The 24,648-nt window shown below is 43.2% G+C and overlaps 1 protein-coding gene and 1 long non-coding RNA gene across 9 annotated transcripts; one reads left to right on the top strand and one right to left on the bottom strand.

The window, feature by feature from the left end:
* Positions 1–1,426: 1,426 nt before the first annotated feature.
* Positions 1,427–19,933, bottom strand: NR4A2 (nuclear receptor subfamily 4 group A member 2). 8 transcript variants are annotated; one of them, XM_016150092.2, is made up of 8 exons: positions 9,671–10,065; positions 7,678–7,801; positions 6,312–7,177; positions 5,387–5,516; positions 4,833–4,996; positions 3,740–3,942; positions 3,172–3,350; positions 1,427–3,028 (listed from the first exon to the last, which is right to left on the bottom strand). In XM_016150092.2, the coding sequence occupies exons 3-8, from the start codon at positions 7,173–7,175 to the stop codon at positions 2,772–2,774; spliced, it is 1,797 nt and encodes a 598-aa protein (XP_016005578.1). In that variant the 5' UTR covers positions 7,176–7,177; positions 7,678–7,801; positions 9,671–10,065; the 3' UTR covers positions 1,427–2,771. The 8 variants fall into 8 exon arrangements, 7 of the variants coding, with proteins under 7 accessions (XP_016005578.1, XP_016005582.1, XP_016005579.1 ...); XM_016150096.2 differs by having other exon boundaries at positions 2,126–3,028; positions 6,312–6,999; XM_016150093.2 differs by lacking the exon at positions 9,671–10,065 and adding an exon at positions 19,593–19,933 and having other exon boundaries at positions 2,655–3,028.
* Positions 10,242–11,752, top strand: LOC118613726. Its single transcript, XR_004955756.1, has 2 exons — positions 10,242–11,054; positions 11,359–11,752. It is a non-coding gene; the product is annotated as an uncharacterized LOC118613726 (long non-coding RNA).
* Positions 19,934–24,648: the final 4,715 nt, after the last annotated feature.

Raw genomic sequence — 24,648 nt, 5'->3', positions numbered from 1 at the left:
TGCGCAGCCGCTTCCTTAAGGGAGAACCCGCAACAGAGTTCGTTTCTGGGTTCAACTCTCGGGGATTCTGAGTCAGAATGTAAATTGTCTCGGGGCTGTAGACACCTGGGGGACGAGCACTGACGGCTCTGCAGACTTCCAGAATTTCTAAAGTTTTCTCTTTCTCTTTGCTTTTTAGTGTGCGGGGCTTTGGTTGAACAGAAGTTGTAAAAATGGAAAAGGCAAGCCTCATCTTTTCAAAAAAGCCAGGATGTTAAACATTTCGCTTATTATTTAATGTATTTTATAGCCACCGACTTTTGTCCCTCAAAGTTACCTGCAGAGAAATGTATCTGGTAAAAAGAGAAACAAAACAAACAAAAACCTAATTTACCACGGAGCTCTGCCTTCTCTCTTTATCCCTGACCCGCAAAACATGCCTTTTTAAAAAGGAGGAGAGGCAAAGTAAAAATAATAACCCCAGAATTCTCATGACAATTAACTGTTATAACTCTCCATTTAAGAAACAGTAACATTTTAAATTTCAGTGACCTGAGTCGGTTCTAATTCACTAGGATGAGCGAAGAAGGTGGTACCTATATTCCAGTCTCTGAATTCACAGTCGTCCTCAGGTGAAGCTCACTGGACCTTCAATGCCCAAGGATCAGGGCGCTGAGCCACAGCTCAGACCTTCTTCAGTGGCTTCCACAGCATTGTTATTTTCTTGCTAAAAGTTGGTGCTGGGTAGAATTCTAGAGGCTGTGGTATAACTTACTTATAGCAGACCCAGGACCTTACAAATGAATATTTTATTTTTTATCTGAGAAATGTTTAAGGTAAAATATTATTTTAAAACTACAAATTGAACCTCATCACTATCTGCCAAAGGAAAAAAAATTGTAAGAAATGCCTACTAAGTTCTGCTCTATACCAAAAACCACAGATCCAAGGCCCAAAAGGCCTGAAATTCTTGGTTCTTCCTTTACAACACTATTAAGTAGAAGAATTGGGAAAATCTGGGATTAAGTGCAACATCCTTCACATTCCTGCTGACTTGAGTCTTTAAAAAGTATTTTCTACACATTGGGCAAGACAAAGTCTTGACAGGACTTTAGATCTTGCAAAAGTTCAAAAGCTGTTCAGCCTCCTGAATTTCTCTTCTGAAAGCTGCACTTCCTAGCAAAGTTAAAGAAAAACTGAGATATTTTCAAATGATTCTGATAAATGTAGGTTGCCACACTGAAAAATTCTAGTTAAGGGAAAATATTATACTGAATTCTCTGGAAATTAGTTCAATTTCCCAGTTACTTTTGCCAGAATAGATCTAAACTGTCAGCTTGAAACTTAGATGTTGAATAAGTGACTTATCCCAAATCAATCCCAAACTCTGTCTATTGTATATTGCTGTTTAGTCATCATTTTTTCCTGAGCCAGAAAGAAGACGAAATTCTGTTCATTTACATAGTTTATTGTTGTAAACATTAAAATTGTCTTTCTCAAAGAAAGAATTTATCAGAAAAGAAAAATCAGCATCTCTAACTGTCATACACCATAAAAAAAGGCAGTGACTCATATCATGTGCCATACTGGAAATATACAAAGAAAAATACTACAGAATATGGCATTATTAAAATTCTTACTCAAACATAAAATAATATATTAACTGACAATTTTAGACATTAAAAAAAAAAAACAAAAAAATTCAAAGTGCTCAGTAATTTCCAGGGAGTTATGTATATTATAAGCACTCTGGAAACAGTCAAAAGCTGCTGCATGCAAGTTTTGTTTAGCTTTAGACAACAAAATAATCAAGATATAAATTTTCTTTTATCAACATCAACGGTACATACAACACTTACAAACAAGGAATGTTGGACGGTGTTACAAACACTATGTGTCCCTTTTTTGTCAGGATTTTCTGATGTGTAATACTTGTGCCCACCTATTTTACAATTGAGAAAATGTTTAAGCTCAGGTAACTACCAATCTTTATAAAATCTAACAGACTACATAGTGTCTGAAATACTATTTATATAATATAGACATTACTGAAGTAGCAAGTGCCTATAACATTTTCAACCTAGAATCAACATGCTGGTCCCTTTTTTGTTTAGTTATTATTATTATTATTATTATTATTTTTTGCAAACACACTTATCTTTTAGAATTTGTAATATTTATTCATAAATAGGCACAAAATAATTTAAAAAGCCAAACTGCATTGGGTAAATTTACAAGCCTTTGCCTTCTTCAACTCATGCCACCCACGCAACATTTAGTTTTACTATATATTACAGCTTTCTTTACAGCAGAAAACTTTGAAGTCTTTTAAAGGGCAATACCTGTGGGTCCCCTTATGATGTGTGTGTGTGTGTGTGTGTGTGTGTGTGTGTGTGTGTATTACATTTGTCTTAACTGCAACTACCAAATGTGGCCAAACATTTCCCATCATACATTAGGAATCTTTCTTCTGAACATTAAACTGATTTTTAAACTGATAATAAAAAGTTTATACCACTGTATTGTGTGTAGTCCATGTTCTAAATCCAGGGTGCCCCGAGCCAAAATGCTCTTTCAGGTTCTGCCTGTAGGTTAGGAAATAGCAACAGTTCTTTTGTTTGTTTGTTTTGTATTGTTTTTCTTTAGGAATCAAGGGGTTAGGGGTGTTATGGAAGGGGTGGGGGCCGGCTAGACCCGAGGGAGCCCAGGGAGATATCTCTGCCCTTGTGACTTGCCCCTCTGGACAGTTTTAGGTTTCTTTCCAGTTCCTTTGAAGTGTTTGGGAAGAGGTCTTAGAAGGGTAAAGTGTCCAGAAAAAGTTTGTCAATTATTGCTGGTGGTGGCACCAAGTCTTCTAGTTTCAGGTAGAAAATGCGCTGTAGCCCCTGTGTGCAAAGGGTACGGAGTTCTGGGAGCTTCCCCAACAGTTTGGACAAATAGTTGGGGCGATTCAAACCCCCGTTATTGAAAGTCACGTGGTCTTTGAGACAATTTACAATCTTGTTTTGCAGTTCTTCCACTCTCTTGGGTTCCTTCAGCCCATGTCTCTCTGCAGAAAACAATCAGAAACAAAAGAGAAATACACAAGCAGTTAGCTAGCTGGCAGGACCAAGGAGAATTGATGGCAAGGGAAAACCGGGACAAAACCTGGTAGGCAGTTCTGAAGAAGTGCCCTGAGCCTGTGGTACTGACCTGTGACCATAGCCAGGGCAGCAATGCAGGAGAAGGCAGAAATGTCAATGTTCATATTCTGCAAGTTGGATGAGAATTCAACAATGGAATCAATCCATTCCCCAAAGCCACGAACACATTGCAACCTGTGCAAGACCACCCCATTGCAAAAGATGAGTTTACCCTCCACTGGGTTGGACCTGCAATTAATACCAAAGAGAGAGGGGGGAGAAAAAGAGAGAGAGAAAAGCTAAACAACTAATTACTTGAAGAGCAATAAATGAGGGATTTAAGAGGTACCTAATTACCGAAGAGTTAATAAAATGTAGACCAGTGGACCTTGAAAGGGTTTAATTTCATAACAATCAAGAACGCCCCCTATCCCATCTCCGTTCCATTCAACCGAGGCCTCTGGACTCCTTCCCTTTTCTTCCTTTGGTCTACTATCCTCTCCTTCCTTTTAACCTCGTTCATTTCCTATTCTGTCCTCTTCTCTTTCCCCCCTTTTATTTCCTTTTTCCTCTTTGTTTTCTTTTCCTGATTCCACTTTTCCTCTTTTCCCAGCCTCCCTGATTGCCTCCTCTGTTACCTGTAAGCTAATCGCAGCACAAACAGTTCTAAGAAAGCCGATTCAAAAAGCAGGTCCTGGTCGGCTTTGGGCAGGTCAGCGAAGCCGGGAATCTTCTCGGCCCAGCCCCTGATGATCTCCATGGAGCCAGTCAGGAGATCATAGAATTGTTGGATATGCTGGGTGTCATCTCCACTCATCTGATAGTCAGGGTTCGCCTGGAACTGGAATTTCATTTTAAAAAGCACTTAATGAGGTTCTCTAAAATATATAACCCGTGAAATTGCTAACCCCGTTTCTAGTAGGGGAGCCAGGTTTTTATAACAATTAAATCTCTCTCTGACCAGTAAGGAAATTAGATGTTCCGGGGCAATTAATTCAATTAGGGATGGTGCTATGAGGTCGCTGCTTTAAATATGTAAATTACCATTTCCATACAGACTAAATACAGTGCCATCCAGCCCTGAGAAACATTCACTCTTATCTCCACAAAACAATTGACACGTTAGTATTCATGCCAACCCCAGAGTGAATCTCAAGTAGAGACGCCCTTTGCAAATCTTAATAAAATTGCAGTGACTTCTAGGTTTGCCCGACATACTTCCTCCAATTGAAACCCATACATTTCTCACAGCTGGGGTAAAAAAGAACTCCAATCACTTGATCCTCCACTCCACTGCCATTCCTAACGCTCTTTCTTTTACCCTTCCCAGACCCCCAAGCAGGCATCCCCACCCTGACAGTGCTAGAGAGGAAGAGGATTACAGCATGTCTGTGGAAGACTGGGGATAAAATCCCAAGTGGGAGCCTTTGGCACCACCTCTGGTTTGGGCATCAGAAGCATTAGTGTGTGAGTATATTTGTGTGCGGTGGTAGTGGAGAGGTGGGCTTGCAGAGATTTGACCACTGTGGCCTAATATCTCTTCCTTCCTCTACCTTGTCCTCATTTCCATATCCCCAGCAACACAGTCTCTCTGTCTCCTGTGGCTCTGCTCAGAGCTGTGAAACCATAGCCTTGCTTGCCTCCTTTAGCCCTTAAGTCTGGGGGTTACTGATAGATGTGGGGAGGGAGTTCTGCCCATCTGTCCACATGATACCCCCGCCAGCTTCTTACCCTGGAATAGTCCAGGCTGGTCATAGCCGGGTTGGAGTCGACATGGGCCCTGACGAGGGCACTGATCAGACTCACCGGGGGCGAGGGGGGAGAGGGCTCCTGTGGGCTCTTCGGTTTCGAGGGTAAACGACCTCTCCTGCCTTTTAAACTGTCCGTGCGAACCACTGCAAAGAAAGAGCCGGGTTAGCATCGCTTCCGGAAGCGGGACCCAGCTGCTGTCCCGGCCCCTCCCCGGGGAAGGCCGCAGCCGCGGGGCGCCCGGCCAGGCGGCGCAGAGCCCCACTGCTTGTAAAGCCTTTACTGACGAGAAGCATAAAAAATGAGGGGTCGTTTTACGTCTGCTTTCAAATAGGTCGTATCGTTAAAGACGAGAAAAGCCTGGTGGCTTTCTCTAGGGCAGGATGGGCAAGCAGGCAGCTGACCGGTCGTGAAGGCAGGACGTGGTTTGGAGGGAGTGGGAGGTCCCCGGTTCTGAGATGGAAAGTGGGATTGGGGTAGGAGTAGCGGTTTCCCAAGGGCACACACTGCAGAATCGGTTGCTTTCCCAGACCTACCTTCTTTGACCATCCCAACAGCCAAGCACTTCTGAAATCGACAGTACTGACAGCGATTCCGGCGCCGCTTGTCCACTGGGCAGTTTTTATTTGCTAAACACACGTATTTCGCGTTTTTTTGCACCGTGCGCTGTAAAAGGAGACAATAGAAGCCGAAAATTATTTTTCTCTTGAAAATCCAGCAACCCAGGGAACCCTGAGAGAATTTCTAAACGGCTGAGGTGTACACTCCCTTCCCACAAACAAACACATACACAGAACTCTTTTTTCCTTTTCTTTTCTTTTCTTTTCTTTTCCTTTCTTTTTCTTTTTCCTCCCCCAGGGCATGTTACAGAAGAAAATTGATAGCGTTAACATTTGAGCTAACCTTGCCGCTCCTTGCTGTGTTTTATATGCCAAGAGAAGGAGAAGGAGACGCTCAGTAAATACAAATCCGTGGGCATTCATATTATTTACATTCCTTGGAGACCTTCTCTATTTAAAATGATAAGATTATTCAATCAGGATGGCGAAATAAAGAGATCACTTAATTTGACCATAGGGAATTCTGTTCCACTTGGTTAGCTCAGACACGGTTCTCTGTCCTAACCAATTTCAATCTGAACAGAGAAGACAGCTCTGAGCACATGCAAATGACCCTCTTCCAACTCGGTTCCAGCAACTTGGGGCAGGAGCCTGCCGGGTCTGCTGCGGTGGCGGTGGCGGGGGCGGGGGGCGGGGCGGGTCCCCAGGTCTTCCTACTTCCCTTTCTCAGGCACCCGGATGCCCCCACGGGCGGCTGCAGGGCGACTTCTACGGACCCTGGGAGTTGGACTCTCTGGGCCGAGCTGGGGCTGCGCTGCCTGCACCCAGGCAGAATGCGTTAGCCGAGACTCAGAGCACTAGGGGGCCCCTACCTGCCTCTTCCGCCCCCGTCCTTGCTCACCTTAAAGAAACCTTTGCAGCCCTCACAGGTGCGCACTCCGTAGTGCTGGCAAGCCGCGTTGTCACCGCACACGGCGCACAGCCCCTCGTTGGAGGGGGAACCCCGCGACGGCGGCGAGGGCACCTGCGTGTCGAGCAGCTGCGACGCGTGGCCGATCTGCAGGCCCGGGAAGCCCATGGACGCGGGCTTTCGGATGGGGTTGGGCACAGCGAAGGTCTGCCCGTCCACCACGTGGTGGCTGCCCGCTGGCTCCGGGTTCATGGGGACGTGCAGGGGCCCGTCGAAGCGCATCTGGCAGCTAGACACGGGAGTGCCAGGGGGTGACTGCTTAAAGGAGAAGAGGGACAGGCGGGAGACGGGCGTTTTCCTCTGCTCGATCATGTGTGTGGTGGCCACGTAGTTCTGGTGGAAGTTGTGGAGGGAGCCTGGGTCGTCCCACATGGGGCTGTGCTGCACCTGGAAGCCCGGAGTGGTGGGCGTCGGGGGCGAGGAGGGCTTGTAGTAAACCGACCCGGAGTGCGGCATCATCTCCTCCGACTGGGGGGGCAGGTGGCTGTGCTGCTGGTAGTTGTGCATCTGAATGTCTTCTACCTTAATGGAGGACTGCTGTCCGGACAGGGGCATTTGGTACAAGCAAGGTGGCTTGACGTCGTAGCCTGTGCTGTAGTTGTCCATAAAGGTACTGAAGCTGGGGAGAGAAGTGGTGGCAGTGATTTCAGTGTTGGTGAGGTCCATGCTAAACTTGACAAACTCTGGAGTTAAGAAATCGGAGCTGTATTCTCCCGAAGAGTGGTAACTGTAGCTCTGAGAAGCGGGGCTGGCTCCTTGAGGCGAGGACCCATACTGCGCCTGAACACAAGGCATGGCTGGAAATGAAACAGGGTAATATACACTCAGCCTGGTCAACTGAACACTTTCTCCCGGCTCGGGTACACCTGGAGCTACACCGGCAGCCCGCAGCGATTAGAGAGCATTACAGGGGCGCGAGACGAAGGGCGGAGAAAGCGAATGCTGCAGAGCAAAACAGTGCAGGACATGGAAAGTCTGATCAAATAAAGACCCAGAGCTAGAAAGCTATTGAAAGTCTTCATTCTCAGATACTTCCAAAAACCACCCCCTTTACCCCTTTTCATGGACAATCCCGCTCAAATGAGCCTTTCCTCTGAAGCTCGGGTTCAGCAAGCTCATTCTAGAAATGAAGTTGAATTGCACAATGAGAAAGTTGTTCCCCAAGGCGATGGGTCGGGACAACCTTAAGTTACAGGGTTTGCTGAGGAAGATTGCATTGCCCTGCGTCTCGAGGTTTAGGGAACTCCCGGGAGGGGCGGGGGGAGTGAGGGAAAGAAAGAAATAAAGTTGCACTAACCTTCAGCCGAGTTACAGGCGTTTTCAAGGAAATTAAAGGTGGACAGTGTCGTAATTCAATGAAGGACAAAGTTCCCAAGATTTTTAGAAAAGCAATGGGGAGTCCAGCCTGTCAAATCTCCTCCCTGAAATACAGACACAGAAAGCTTCAGAGTGACTTTCTGGACAGACTCTGCCAGGCATCTGTAGACCAACCAGGCAGGCCCTTCTATGCCCTCCGTGATTGTTTCTTTGGAAATTTGTTTGTAGCTTTCACCAAATTTAGCAGTTAAAATGAATGTGTAAAAGAGATGACTGGAAATAACAGAAAATGCCACCCATTGCACTCTGTAAATCCTTGTAGAGAGGGGGTTCTGAAGAAGCAAAGGTATACTATGTACTTATTTAATACTTACGATGTAATAAATTGGCCCCTTTGCTAGAGTGTATGGGGGTGGTGGGAGGGGACTGTCACTTCCATTTCAGTTTAATTCAGACCCAAATAAGAAGAAACTAGAGTTTAATAAAATACAGCATTGGAACTTTCTCTGTATTTTTGTTTCCATGGTGCAATTGGCTTTTCTTTTGGGAGGGAGGAAGAAAGTGAAGTCAATAATATAAAATAAGAAAACAATCTCTGCCTCCATCCCTGTGAGTTACGAAATGTTAGAAAGGCCTGGGCAGCCCTGAAGGCAATCTGAATAAAAGCATCAGGCTTTCTTAAGAGCTTCTGATAGAGCACTGGGATTGGGGATGCAGGTGAACTGGCATTCACTTTTGCAGGAAACCTATCTTTCAACATCTTTAATGGCCAAGAGGTAGGAATAGGGGACTCTACTTTTCCAGGAGCATCTTAGGTCAATCGCAAATGGAAGGCAATGCTGCTTATCTGGTATTGGCACCAATGTTAGAAGAGCTTTCCATCATAGAACGCTTCCCTATACAGCCTTCCACAGTCTGTCTTGCTGGAACAAGACATTCTTGTGTCCTAGTAATTTTCAGGTGTTCCTACTTGGAAGGCATTCGAGACTATAGACAATCTTATTGCTAATGAAAAAAGAAGCTAAACATCTACTCCTGTTCTCATAGAATCCCCGCCCCCAATAGTCTTGCTACGTGGGGGAGGGAAGTTACCAGAAAAAGTAGAAAGAAAGGGGACTCTTGACCCCCACCACCCTGGAGAGATATGCTTGTGCTGGATATTAACCCCGTGGTAGCTTCACAGCTTCATAACTGTACTCTACATATTCTCTCTGTCTCTCTGTCTCTGTTTCTCTCTGACACACTCACATACACAAGCGCGGCATAGCCAAAACCACAAATTTCAGACAACTTAGTAACAGGACACTCTACACCTCCCCCCCCCCCCAAAGACACACACACCCCTTACTCAACAATACCCAGAAAGCACTGGCATGCTGGCCAGCCGCTCTGACACAGTTCCCAAGCAACACGTAAACTGAAGAACTTTCTCTTTCCTTGTTACTTTGTGGGCAGTGTCCAGGCCCCTCTTATGCACAGGACTTGGAGTCCCCGTGTCCAAAGGCCACAATCAATTCCTCACTAAGAGCAAACTTTGCGCACATTTCCGCGGGCAGGTCCACAGCTCCCTGAACTATGCAAGTCTCTTTTCCATGTCTACCAATGAGGAGCCTGGAAAGCCTCGGTTGGGAGCCAGCTCCCTGCTACTGCCAAAGCTGGAGTTCCGACAAATGCCTTCTAAAGCTGCGCGCACCTACTCCCCATCCTCTGGCCCCACTCGCGCTCCGCACCTCTGGCGCCCACTTCCAGAGGACCTGTACCACACGCGTGGAAAGAAGAGATGTGCAAAAGAAGAAAGAAAAATGAAGAAGAAGAAGAAGAAGAAGAAGAAGAAGAAGAAGAAGAAGAAGAAGAAGAAGAAGAAGAAGAAGAAGAAGAAGAAGAAGAAGAAGAAGAAGAAGAAGAAGAAGAAGGAAAGAAGAGGAAGAAGAGGAAGAAGAAGACGGCGAGCTGCACGGGCTGCACCTACTCACTTAGGAGTTCACAGCGTCTCTCTTCATTCATTCAACTCGCCCGAAGTGTAGTTCCCTTTGGGTGCCCGGGTGCAGGGTCAGGGAGGGGCAGGCGAGAGGGTCGAAGAGATCCCAGAGGCCGAGAGCCGGAAAGGAACAGGGGAAGGCGGCCGGCTGGGCTGGCGAGAGGGACTGCGGATCCGTGAGCGAGCCGCCGGGCGGACTGGCCCTGGCCGCCAATGTGCCTTTGTTTATGTGGCTCGCACTGCTGCTGCCAACATGCACCTAAAGTCTCCGCGCGTCAGCGCGCGTCAGCGGCCCGCCGCCCAATCGCCGCGCTGCCGCGCTCCCCAGACTCCTGGCCCGCGCTCGCTTTGGTATATTTCCGACCTGACGTCACGAGCAGGGCCGATTTTAAGGTGGGAAACGTTCTGGGTTCACCTTGGTAGTCAGCTTGGTTTTCTTTTCTTCTTCTTCTTCTCTCTCTCTCTCTCTCTCTCTCTTTTTTTTTCCGAAAGAAGTGTGACCTCTCCAGTTAGATCCTCTCAGCTCACAGAGCCGCAACATCTCACCCACCTCCCCCACCCCCCCCCCCTGCCCCCAGCCACCGCTCCGCCCAGCCGCTCACACGTGGGGGAAGGTGCAACAAAAGCCAGAGCGCAGGGAACCCTGTGGTAAGCCAGGTAGCCAGCACCTAGAATCGCACGGGATGGGGTGTGCCTGGCAGCGCCCTAACCTCACCCACCCACAATCATCACCCCCATTAGCGGAAGCGCGTACAGAAGTCCCATGACATGAGATACTCAGAGGGCTCAGGCAGTCGGGTTGGGATTTCCCTAGATTCGTGCAGCATTCCCCTCTTTTTTTTTCCTGTCCCTGGCCGCCGCCGCCGGCATATTCATATTCTCTTCTCTCTCTCTCTCTCTCTCTCTCTCTCTCTCTCTCTCTCTCTCTCTCTCTCTCTCTCTCACACACACACACACACACACACACACACACCAAGGTAGAAAGCACTGGGCAGGGGCTATTTTCTGCGTTCCTTGCCTTTTAGTGTTCACGTGCGAGGGAAAACGTGGTGCGTGGGGAGGGGAGGAGAGGGGACGGGAGAGGATAGGCAATAATCCAGCCCTTCTGGGACCCCAAAAGTCAGAGTGAGGCGTCTTCCACTTTTCTTTCGCAGACAATGCAGCCAAACAGTAGGCAACAGGTGCGCCTTCTGCAGAAAGGTTATCTTAATTTCACCTTTTGCCAACTCTAATACTTTCGACACTCCTCTGTGCCCACCACTAACTCCTATCCTCCCACGAGTTTTAGGGAAATGAGTCGACCGTCCTCTGAAGAACAAGGGCTCTCATAGCCTCCAACTGAAGACAAAACATGGGAAGAAGAAGGTAGAGTAGCTCAGGTGAGCATCAAGTGTGAGCGTCCAGTCCTACCAGGAGATCGGCCCCGGCGGGCTGTGGGAGCGCGCCGCACCCCCGCGGCCCTGCGAGTCGCTGCATATTCCTCTTGGCAAGTCAATCCACCCGCCACGCTGAGAGCGAGAGGAGCTTTCTAGCAAAGGAAACGCTGCTTCTCTCAGGAGCAGACCCCCTAGCCGGTGCCACGGCCTGAGCTGAGAGGGTCTCTGAGAGCTTCTCCCTTGGGGCTGGAAGAGGCTGGGAAGAGGGGAGGGAGGGTTCAGGGGCGTCTCCTCTCTCTGCCCGCAGAGTTCCAGCCTCCCCGCCTCCCACAGCGGGGCTCACTTCCAGGCCACCGGGGCGCCTTTGACAACCTCCCCACCCCGATCCTGGTGTTCCCAGTAAGAGCCAAAAGCGCGGTGGAACTATCCACGGACCAAAGAGCTCAACTCTAATGAACAACCCCGCCTCTTTCCGTTCCCCGCCGCCTCCTGTTCCCCAGCGGTAGGAGAGGCGTAGCCATCAGGTGCCCTGCTGCTGCCCGGGGAAGCCACAAGCTCCTCTGCGCCGCAGCTTCGGGAAAACCTGCGTGACCACCTTAAGTTTCCCCCAGATGTTGTGGCTGCCGCTGCTGCTGCTGCCGCCGCCTCCGCGGCTCAGCGTGCCCTAGCGGACGCGAGAAAAAATAAAACCAGGAAGTGTGTGTGTGTGTGTGTGTGTGTGTGTGTGTGTGTGTGTGTGTGTGTGTGTGTGTGTGTATGGGTGGGGAGTTGTGGTGGCGGGTGAGGGTGTGTGAGTAAGGGGGTTAGGGGAGGAGCGCGAAGAATAGCTTATTAGCATGAGCTCTGTAGCGTCAGAGACCCGTGGGCAGAAGTGATTCCACGCGAACGAAAGGGAAAAAGTGAGAGTTTGGAGAGCAGGGGAGAAGGAAAGGGGTGGGGGTGGCGGTGACGCAGGGGCGCAAGCATTGACGCACCAGCTTGGCTGGGCCCAAAATAGCAGTAGCTCTAGCTCGGTGGCGCCCTCCCGGGATCCCTTCCCCTTCCGCCAGGGAGCAAGCGGGGCGCGGCCAGGGGGAGCTTTCCTTGATCCCAGCGGAGGGCCAGGCTGCTGGCAGCTATTTTCAGGCAGTCGGAAATTCAAGCGCAGCCACGCTGGGGTGGCAGTTATTAGTTTTTAATATATTCCTAGGAAAGCGGCGGCCGGGAGAACTTTAAGGTTGTAACCATTACCCTCCATACACAAAATAGGCACATCTAAGTAGATCAATTTCCCCCAGACGCCCCTCCTCCTACATTGCCATTAAAAACAATCAAACAAAACAAACAAAAACCTTGGCTTTAGCCTCGGTTGACTCTGGGCACAACTTGAGAAATTTGTATGAGAGTGTGGAAAAGTGTTCTGGAGTTCTTAAAAGGGGTTCCAAGGAAGACATACTGTGATGCGTTATTCTACAACAGCAACCTGTCGAGTCTGGCCTATTGATAACACAGCCTTGCCCAAATCTTAATGCACCCAAGATGGAAGAGGCAGTTACCATAGCAGCTTATAATAATTATTTTTAACTAGAAATGGCATGATTATATATAACATTAAATGAGAGAAAAGGTGGACTTTTTCCCTTTTGTCCTACAATTCGTATGAGTTCTCTCTCTCCTCCTCAAATTCCTATTCTAGTTCCTGGTAAAAATTACTTCTTAGGAAGACACTCCAGATGCAAGACCGATAAATTCATTTTAGCCAATTATTGGATAAGCTACTTTTGAGATTGGCATTTCGTGTAGGGCTGGGATGTGCTCTGCGTGGAAAGGATCCAGCACAGGCAACAGGAAGTGTAAAAGAAGGGCCACACTCAAAACTCCATACTATTGTGTCTCCACCAGATTCTGATGGAACAAAGTCTCAGTAGAACAGCCCATGTTTGTAATTGACTGATCCTGTCAGTAGGGGGCCTGACTCCACAACGTTGGAGAGGATAACACCACACACACACACACACACACACACACGCACGCACGCACACGCATGCACACATGCACACACCCCTAGCTATTTACTACTTAGGCTAAGCCAGAGAAGAACATTCTACAGGCCCAAATATTCAATATTGTGGTGGAATTCAAAAATAACTACAAAACGTTGATTCTCTTCTATTTTTCTGGGAAAAGGAAACGGTTTAACACATGGAATTAGGTTCACAAGAGATTTTCTTTATTTCCGCCTGCTCATGTTTAACTTATTGTTAGGTCACGAGTTGAAAAAAATCAAAATGTTGATAAAATCTCTCATTTTATCACCCAGCAGTTCAAATTGGTGTATGGCTTGGGAAAATGAAAGCATGTTTTAAAATCCTATGAGTACATGTTTAAATAAATTATGGTTTAGAAGAGGATTCCTGTGGGTGTGTTTGCTAGTACATAAGAGAATGCTTTTGTGCATAGAGGCTTAATTACATATATAATGGAATAAAAATGTAGACTTGAACAATTTAGAAAAAATTAAAATGATGCCTTAGGCTAAAAGAAATTGAAATTCTGCATTTATATGACTGCAACTCTTCAAGATTCTTGAATATAAATAAATTTTTGAATATAAACTATCTTATAACTCAATGAAAAAGACAATAATTTTTTTAGGGCCTAGAATCTAATATAACTTTAAATTACTGCCATGTATAAATGTATAAAGTTACCCCAAAATGATGGTCTATTTTATTAACAATTTAAAATAAATGAGAGTAAAAATTGGCCCTATCCATAAGTAGCTGCTTTTTTTTGAAACCAACTAAAATAAATTTAAAAATTATTATCACTATCAATATATACTACTATTAGATGACCTCAGAAAAGCATTTAGGAAAGCAATGTTACTATCATCTTTTATCATAGTAACCGATATTAAGCAGAACATTTTGGTATATATATGGAAAAATATCTTTATAAAAAAATCAATATAATGCATACAGTCATATCTAAACCAAAGTATTTTACTTTGTGCATGGCTAGGCAGATTATACTTAATAAAATTGAGCTTTCAGTATAATTTAGAAAGCAAACATGGATGTAATCTCATAGGATTTTCTTTCTTAATGCATGGAAAAGGGCCTTTTATGGATTTACTTCACTAGTCTCCCAAAATGAACTCAGAGTAGCCCTTACAATTCAGATATGGTAAATATGCATAAATTTTATGTTGTAAGAATAAAGGTAACTTTAGAATTACATACTAAAATTACTTAATAGTACCTATTTTAAGCATTAAAATGAGATATATTTTAAGTTATATTTGCACAAACTTACATTTGTGGCATTTGTTGCCATTTGGCAGGAAGTTTTACTGTAGTAGTAAAAAAATTTTCACTTTGAAAAAATCTGTTTCTGAAAATACAAAATCTTTTCTTAATATTGAAGGTTTTTGGTTTTTTGCTTTTGCCATTTCATTTGCATTAATAGAATATTAATCAACTTATAATTTTGTTTCTTTCCTATAGGATGGTTAGAGAACAAGTCAATTGTGTAGCTGATATTCACCTTTTGGTTTGCTGTGGATTTTACTCTATTTTACTCAGCCCATTTTTCACCAAAATCTACTTAACGCAGATTTTAAAAATTCTTACTTCAATTCAGAACTCAGTTCTAGAAATGTGTAAAGATGTGCAGAAGAAAACGGAATTTTTTTTCTAGAAGCATCTACTTTTAAATTAAAATTATAAAACTGAACATATGGTAAAACCTCATGCCACTCAAAAAGTATTTGCATAATAGAAATCCTTCATCTTTTCTCTACTGCTTGACTCTCTGTAATCATCTCCTAAATATTTGCTTTTAAATTAAGCACTTACTAATTTATTTCATGGTAAGATAAACATAATATAATTTTTACCACCTTAACCATTTTGCATATAGTTCAGTGGTGTTAAATACAGTTACATTGTATTTAACCATCCATCCTGATAATTCTTCATCTTATAAAACTGAAACTCTATACCCCTTAAACAATAACTCTATACTCATTAAACTATAACTCTATTTTCCCCTCCTCTCAGTCCTGGAACCACCAATATTTTCTTCTGTAACAGTTTTTTGATTAAGCAAAGAAGGGTAACTTTGGTCTTAGATTTCATTGTTAATTTCAGTAAACATGGGGATCATTACAATGTACAAAATCCTAAGACATTTTAAAGATTCTGAAATAAATTGCTACATGCAAAGAAAACATCTGGGACACATGAAAATTTAAAAGTAACTATTAACATCAGTAAGCATCACACTGTTATATAGCATTTTCTTTAAGTAGATAAAATATATATACTTTGCAACAGTTTTTATGTGTATATCTTAGCTGGCTAGTTTTGTTTTACCTTTAACAACAAAGTAACTACTTTTGATTTTTTTCCCTCAGTCTAACTGATGAATAGGAACCTCTAAATTTAATAAAAAATAAAGATACAGCACTAATATATGACAACAAAGACATGTATGCCTTTTCTAATCATAATTCTGCAATTATCAAGCCTACAATTTTAACATTACAAAAGTAACTTATAGCAAGGACTCTTATAGCGATAAGTAATAAATCTAATTATCATATCCTTTGAATAGATGTAATATAAATTTCATTGCTCACTTAAAAGTTCTAAAGTTAACAGCATAAACTTGAAGTTGAGTAATTAAGTAATCCTTATATAGACACTTATTAAAGTATTTATACATATTATCTTAAATCTACATCTATCATTTTGCCAATTAAAATTAGGACTTTAATTGCAATTAAGTAATTTAATTGCCAATTGAACAGCAAAATTGCTAAGTGACTAATTTTAATGCCTATTTTAATTACCAATCATGACTGGGGAGGGAGCTAATCAAGTTACATCAAGCAGTACCAGAGTAATGATGTGAAGAAAAAAAAAAAGTAGAACAAACATTCAAGGCTACATGCATTAAAAAAAGAAGCATAAATTAAATAAATGCAAACACAATCTTATATATGTATAAAAATACTGTATTTCAATATCTGAATACAGAACATGAAAGAGAGAGCAAGATTAATTAAAGAAGCCCCTGTCAATCTTCAAAGTAAAGAAAACCAAGTCAAATTTTTATGTGGTATTTACATGGCACTCACACTAACCCAGATAAAAACAAAGCTGCATATAGCTGAGAATAAAAGATTGTTTCCTGGTTGGCTAGCTAGTTAAATATTTAGATTGAGGGTTTTTGTTTTTTGTTTTTTAATTCTTTAAAACTGAAATGCTGCAAAAAAAAAGAAAAGAAAAGAAAAGAAAAGAAAAGAAAGAAAGAAAAAGACAAAGTTTCCAATGCAGCAATGCGAGGATTTAAATTTGAAAAGCAAACAGGACCACTGCAGTGGGACTATATTTTCTTTCCTGCTGGCTCTCCTCCCCACAACCCTTCACCTGAATGAAGAGTTCTATTAAAGGCCTAATTCCTATCCATAACTGTCCCATGTTACCTTGAGAAATGCAGAAGTCTGCCCTACCTTAAATGTTTTAAAATATATTTGTGAGTAAAAAAGAAGAAAGCAGCTAAGATTACATCACAATTAAAATTACTCAGAGCACAGTGGATATACCTTGTCTTAATAGTATTTCTTCATTTTGCAGTTAAAATAAATATGCCAGCTCAAGATAAAGGCTGTAAACCAGCAGGCAACCAGAAACACTGGTGAAAATCTTCTTGGCCAATACAAACACATTTTCCAAAGTTTTCATATCCAAACTAATTCTTAGATTAGCAATATGGAGGGTAATATTGAAAGAGTGAGTTAGAGTTGAGCTCAAAAAAATAGAAAGGGATTCCGGAATAGACAATAACAATGCTAGTATTTTCCAGCTATAGGGATCACCTTGGCAGACAGCCACCTCATTTAGAAATCCATCAAATCTTCATATAAAATAAAAGTCATGATGCAAGACGCATATCTCAGTTGTGTGTGTCCCAAAAATATACTTAGTGTATATCTACAAAAAGGCCTGAAATTACTCATGAATTATATGTAATGATATAACTTGAAGAAAAGCAAATAGTGCTGCTTAGGATGTTATTACTAATGAACATGAATTCTGGAATGAAGCACAGCAGGATTTTTGGCCTAGCTTTTGAAGGGGGAACATGTTAATAATCACAGGGCCTAACAGGCTGCAATATCTGCTCATGACAATAACAGCTTTATAGGCGAGTTCTTTGTGACTGATTAAGGGACACACTCACTGTCTATTCAGAAGTCATGGAGATGGAGTAGTTATTGACAAGCTCACTACTGATCATGGTTAAAATTCATTGAGTACTGATGCTAAACGGAGAACTAAAATTTCAATCATTAAAAGACTACCAAAAACAGACCCCAGAAAAGGTTGCCATAACTCAGCTATATCTTATTTTTTCTGCATGAGATTTTCTGGTATACACATACATGAAAGATCTTATGTTACTTGATAATAATTACCAAAATGATTACACTAACTCAAGCACTAAGTAACAAATTATCAGCCATTACAAAAGGAGAAAAAAAGGATAAACATTATCTTGTAATTTCAAAATGATTCTGAAAGGACATGACAAACTTTCGAAATGTTAACTTTCTGAAACTTGACATTAGTGAAAATATACCTTTTAGACTATGTTAGTCTATGAGTTCAAATGAATTAATGTGGTTTACATATTGTTGGAAGCAAAATCTTTTCAAAGATAGTATGTGTATAGCTTTCAGATATTTCTTAATAGCTAAAAGTGAAAACAAACATTCTAATAAGTTATTTTACTTTTGTTAGCCTTAAGTTTCTTATTGTTCAGTGTTGCATCTGCATTAGTGAAGGAAAAAGGAGGGAGGGATACAGTAAGACAACTATGTTTACAATGTGAAATTAGAGTCAATAAATTAAACATATTACTAGTCACCAGGATATTTAAAAATAAGACCTGTGAAATATTACAGAATCATTACACTAAGATCTAAACAGTGAGTTCAGTATGCTGTCACTGACATGTTGGGGGGGGGGCGGAAACAAATGACCTCTAGCACAACATACATGATTCAAGTTGAACTAGACACAGGGAGTGTGTGTGGAGGGGATGAGTATAGGAAATGGTTTGCTGAGGAGATCCTCCTTATATTTATGTTTCATATTTCTAAGCACTGTTTTCTGTAACTTTCCAAGCTGAAGATGATTGACTTTTAAAACATAATTTCAAATAGTTTACAATAGATTTAGGAGTTATATTGAAAGGATTTGGAGGACACCTATTTTTCCTAGGAGTCCTTTAATTTTCTGAGTTCCAAAAGTATGGTGTTCCTACAAATTACTAACTCTTAAGTAACCAGCTCTGGAAATCAATTTTCCATTTCCCCATAACCTCACTGATTACTACTTGGTGGGCTGATTGGCGATTTCCAAGACAATGGTTTTGCTAAATTTTACATACTTTGTATCATCTAGAGGTGGGAGTGGGAAGGCAATACAGAAACATATTTCACACCAGGATGATTTGACAGGGCCCCGCAAACTACAAATAGATGTTGTAGAATTCGAAATGTGGTTCTGTAGCTCAATTTGTATCACTGAAACTGTGAGATGCTATCTTCCTGTTGTTATAACGTATCAGGTCAAGGGATATAAATTGTACCAGGTTAATTCATTTTGCTGTTCAGAGAGTCATTAAGTTCCTCCCAGAATATATGTGATTGATATCCCTGGAGGTGAAAGGCTAAAAGAACCATATGGCAACATGTTGCATTCCGTATGCTATCTGCCCATCCGTGCTTAAGCTGCCATTAGCAACATCTGTACTTTACGGAAATCCAGCTGCGCCGACTCCGGCTGACGGAATTGTACTTGGGGGGGAAATCTAGCTTAGCACCATTAACTTGAGACTTAGAGTCTATCTACCAGGACGGATGGAAGCTTTCACAATTAGACGAGACGACACAAATGCTTTATTAAAGTTTAATTTTTAACTCCCAATTAGCGAAACTGCATTACAAATCGATTGCAATTTCCTAGAAGGCACAGCAAGTTCTCTGCCTGCCTGCCACGTGCGAGAGGCTCCAGAGCAAGCTTTCCGAGCTCCCTGCAGCTGAAAGGGAAGGGTTCAGAGCTGTGTTCTCCACATCCCAGGATATCCCTAAAATCCACGCCAGCCCCTCCATCTGCTGGGCAGGGGCGTAATAGGACAAATTCCTCGGGTAGGGCGAGTGACGAGAGGGGATGACTCCAAAGTCCAAGGCATGGGGGGGTGGGGAGGCGAGGGGTGGGAGTAAATGGGGGAGGGGCGGCGGGAAGCTGGGAGTGGGGTGTCCTCTAGCATCTTGGACTCTCGGGAGGAGCCACATCTAGTCAGCCACGCAGAAGTTTCTCTTTCGCTCTTCGCGCTACACACCCGGATTGGCTTCCTGCGCTCAGGTTGGGGGAGGGGGGAGGAAGGCGTGGGGGACAAGAGTCCCGGAAGGACTGCCAGGAGTTTATACCAGCTCCCCTCCCCCACCCCAAACAAAGCTCCCGCTCTGGGTCCAGGATACGTTACCTGCCCGGCGCTCCCGGCCCCTCGATCACTGCATCACCCGCTGGGCGCGCCTTGTGTGGGTCCCGCTCCTCGGGACGCAAGAGGTGGTTGCCCCCGCCAGCTAAATCCCCCTCACTCCTTGTGTTAGGGGAGGAAGTGGGGAAACGGGGTAAGTGGAAGCGGAGGCAGGGCCAAAGGGAACTTACTGATATTTAAAAAAAAAAAAAAAAAAAGCGGTTGGCGGGGTCCGGTTCCGGCCAGGGGCAGAAAAGGCTGGTCAGCTTTCAGGGGGTCGCGGGCAGGAGAGCGGCGGGTCGGGGAGCGGCCACCCGCCCCCCACCCCCGGCCCCCAGCGGCGGCGGCGGCAGCTGCACACACAGAAGCCCATTGTCGCCAGCTCCCGGCGCGCAGCCCCGCGGACTCGGCCCCGCGGCCAAGCGCGTCAGCGGCCCCGTCAGCCGGGCCGGGCTCCGTGACGCGCGCGCAGCCCGCTCTATAAATAACCCGCCTCTGGGTGACTCGGGCTGCTTTCCAGTGACGCCGGGGGCGAGGAGAGGGCGGAGGAGGAGGGCGATGGAAACAATAAAACCACCCGCTGGCCTCCCCAGCCTCCCTCCGCCCTCCACGCCGCGCTCCTCGGACCACTTAGCGAACGCCGCTCGGGAGTGGGAAGGACCCAGCCGAACCGGCGTCCTCCCATCCTGGCGGGACACCCGAGGATCGGGACCCAACGGAGATTACTTCCACTGGGGGGAAACGAGAAAGGGGAGGGAGCTTACCAAGAATTTAGAAAAGGAGTCGCTGAACTTACTCCCAGATTGATTTAGACCTCGATGTTTTTTCTCTCTTCTCCCATACCTATTCTAGTACAGGTCGGCTGTGTGTAGCGAGGCGGCGGGGCGGGGGAGGGGGTAGTAAATCTTCAGTTCAAAACAAAATGAAAAACTTGCAAGTTAAAGGTTCTGATCTAGCATATTTTAAAATATATGCCTGTGTTTGCATTTCATGAGGTTCCACCTACATCCCACTCTGTATATGAACCATATCCTTCCTTGAAGTATTTGTGTCTTGAATTATTTGTCTAAATTTTCGTGAGGCCAGGGCCACGTTACTCTTTTAATTTGGGGAGTTATATAAAGGGTGCCCAGAAGAAGTAGTGTGGGCCTGGGACTCATGCTCTCAGCCCCAGAGCCTTTCGCATGTCTTTTTGGCCTTGAGCACAGCATAGGCCTTGAACATAGCACATTTGAATTTTCCAAAAGTCTATAGTCCTTCAAAATTCTGGACTTTCATCAAGGCTGCCAGTTAAAAGGGACTTTATCTATAGGTAGATTTGTGTGTGTGTGTGTGTGTGTGTGTGTGTGTGACTTTCTCTTGTAGTTTCCACACTTAGGCAATTCTGTCCCACACCCTGACTAGTAAGCAAAATGTCTCACATATATGAACTCCAAATTTTCTTGAATGCTGATACATACTTTGACCATGCAAGCAAAGTTTTGAAGAGAGCCGGCATCGATAGAGTGAGTTAAAAGGACAGGAGAATTGGTTTACAAAGGAGACAAAATGGCGTAGTGAAGGATTCACTGGGCTAGGAGTTGGATGACTAAGGAATCTGAGTTTCAATTATGTCTTCGTTATACCTCATGGTGCCACCTAGCAGAAATCACAGCCTCTCTCTGCCTCAGTTTCCTCATCTTCAAAACGAAAAGCTAGTGGTTTCTAAGCCCCTTTCAACATTAACATTCAAGGACACCAAAGGACATCATTGTGTTCAAGTATAAAATTACTAATATGAGCACACAATATCCCATAGGAAAAGGATAACCAAATGTAGAATAATTCAGCTCCTCGTAATTTATTATTTTGTACATTTACAAAAAGAAAATCTATCAGGGCCACTTTAGGAAAAGAATGAATTCAACTATACCACTAAAACTGTTTAAAGAGGAAAAAGTAGTTGTCACTATATGCTTCATTTACTTGAAAACGGATAGTTACAGTCTGATGACGTCTTAGGCCCTTTCCAATGCTTTGTTCTTTCATGTGAGTGAATGAATTTTGGGTACCAAAATGTGCTAGGACCACTTTCTTCAATTTTGCCCTTAAATATGGCTCACGTGGTCTTCAGGAAGAAGAAAATAAACAGGGATTTGTGGGACAGCCAAAAGTCTTCTTCTGATTGACCTTCATCAGAGAGTCAGAATCTGCCTTTTTTTTTCCTTGTCTCCAGGTTGGTAAAGGCAGAAAACATAAAAGTGGCAGAAACACATTTAGAGCCAAAACATTTGCTTCACATAGACACCACCAAAGTGTGATCACAACTAAAAGTTAACCAGTATTTTCCCGGTTCCAAAAGCACATCTGTCTCCCTTTCCCATAAAATGTTTGGTATCTCTAATTTAATTTTGTCTTAAAGTTTTTTCTTCTGCAGCTTACAAAGAGGTATTTTTCTATCACTGCTGCTATCCTGACACTTCCAGATTCTCATGTAATTTTAAATCAGTACTCTTTTACTTACTTACTTCTTATCCCTTTTTAATTGGTCAGTTCCATTCACCGTTATCCTTAACCTTAAAATTTTAACAGAATGAGAATTAGAGTATACAAGCTAAAATTGAAAGATACTCAATTTCAGAGGCCGGAAACAAAGCTTGGCTCTAGGATCAGTAGAAATACAGTGAAACAATCAGTTTCTTCAAAATAAAAGAAAAATAAATAAAACAATCATGCTGAAATCTGTGAAATAGGAGACTGAAAATATGGAAAATTTTTATTTGGAGCTTCTTGATAGCATAAAGCTTATTACAATTTTTCAAACATAGTGAAGGTTTTAGAATGTGGACATTTCTCAATATTTCCAAAGTTTCTGTCTACCTGAGGTTAAATCCTTTGAAAAGACTCCTGTACGGTAACAGTATTGAAGAATTTATTAAAGAAACTACTGTGCACTCTTGCCTTATTACTCAGTTAATCCTGATCTATATTTAGAGAGTGGTGCCAGCCAGGTTGAGGCTTCAAAGGAATGAGCACAAATATTTGCCATGTCCTGTGCAGTATAGTTTTGGTGATAGAAAATTCATTTTGGGAAATATCATTGAAGTTAGAGTATAAGCAAATCTCAGCAACCTTCAAATGGATAAACAGAAGGTTAACAAGAAAAGGGCTGAGGGATTCTCAGTATTCCAAATGAAAGGAAACAAATTAACTGAGGTTATAGAGCTAGGAGCTTTCTGCATTTAAAAAACGAGAAATGAAGGCAGACAGTGTTCTTATAAAAATTTAAAAGAAAATAAATTCAGCAAAATTAACAGGACTTTGAGCATCAGTTCAAAATATGGACATATAGGTATAACCATCCCTTCTGATAAGGTTGTCCTGATTTTTTTGGTTCATTCCCCAAATTGCACAGACTTTGGCAACTCATCGATGGGACCCATTGCAAATAACTTTGATCTTCTAGTATAAATTATAACATCAAAACAGGATTTATTAACACTAAATTGAAAAGAAAAATTCTTTGTGAGGGTTCAGAATCTTAGGCCTGTTTGTTCTTTAATCCATTCCTGGCCCTTTTCCCTTTTCCTGATCTATACCATGGGGTACTGATCCTGCGAGTAGCATATCCCTGTCTTCCTTAGGACCTGGCTGCTGGCTGGGTGTGACTGACAGGAAGAAAGAGTGGGAAAGTGGAGAGCTGGAGGATGGGAAAGACAGGGTATTCTCCACTCTGTTCCCATGCTCTAGCTCTTGCCAAACGCCTGGTGACTCTTAACACTGCCTTCCAGTTAACATTCCTTTTCCCTTGATTCCTTCACTTTAAGGATTGTAGTGGTTTTGTGCTATTGAAAGTGACTGTCCTCTTTTTGGTTTCTCAGTCCTTCCGTCACTTTTTTTTTTTTTTTTTACAAATTACATGAATTATATTTTCCCTGTGTTATGTACTTAGAGTAGTTTCTGTTTTCCTAGTTGGAGCCTGACTCCATGCATCCTATTGAAAGGCATTACTGGATGACATACATGGAAAACTCTATTATTCCTTGATTTTCTTTTGCTACATATATTTTTTAATGTGCTTTTTAGAAGTATTAATACAGGGTTCAGTACTCACAAAAGCTTCTAGAAAGAAATGCAACAAATTTTTAAAAATCAACTTTCCATGGACATAATATTCAAAGCTATTAAACAAAAATATTAGAAACTTTACTGTTTATTAACCAGAGCAGAGCTAATACTTACCTAAGACTGATACATAAATTCCCTGCTAAAAGGAATGGTGGCATGAGAAACCTGTCAAAGCTTAATTTTTATCACACATCTTCTGTAGGGCCCACTCATTCTCCAGCTTATTTGCCAGTGTCCTCTCTGCCTCCTTGTCTTACACAGAGAAAAGAGAAAAAAATTTAAAAAAAAAAAACATTTTACATTACTAATTTGAAATTTCATATATGTGAATCCTTGGGATAATATTTTTAAATCTAAATTAGGTCTCCACTTTTTTCTCCTTGTATTGCTATTGCTTGTCCCCTCCTTTCCTACCCGTATAAGTAAGTCTCTTGCTAGATAGATGTTCATTGCCTCAGGAGAGAAGAGACAACCGCCCCGCCCCCCCTCCACCCCCCCCAAAAAAAAAACAGAGAGAGAGAGAGAGAGAGAGAGAGAGAGAAATGGAGCAACAAACAAAAGTGGTCTATGAGTTTTTCAGTTTATTTTATAAAATCCTAAATTCTCTGGGAAAAGGGTTGCAGCTTAAATATCTTTAAGAAACTTCAGGAGGAAGTTTCTGAAACTGGAAAGAGGATCCCCATGGACATACAGCAGGGGAAAGAGAAACAGAAAATGATCAGTGTTTCCTGGAGAAGAAACAAGGAGCTTGGACCTGATACTGGAGGAGTTGCCTGAGAAGAGACCCAGGGTAGACTTGGCAAAGGACTCCCATGAGGTAGGTCATGATTCTGGCATTCAGGTGTGTAATGGGAGATGAGTGATCACACAAATACTATCTAGACCTCAATCATCTGTACCAGAGATTGCACTAGTTCCTCTTTCCACTGACCAATCTACACCCCAGGTCGCCACA

Source organism: Rousettus aegyptiacus, unplaced genomic scaffold, assembly GCF_014176215.1.
Source record: "Rousettus aegyptiacus isolate mRouAeg1 unplaced genomic scaffold, mRouAeg1.p scaffold_m13_p_2, whole genome shotgun sequence".
NCBI classification, from domain to species: Eukaryota; Metazoa; Chordata; class Mammalia; order Chiroptera; family Pteropodidae; genus Rousettus; species Rousettus aegyptiacus.
The sequence above is the reverse complement of the archived record's forward strand: the minus strand, read 5'-3'. Positions and strand labels throughout refer to the sequence as shown.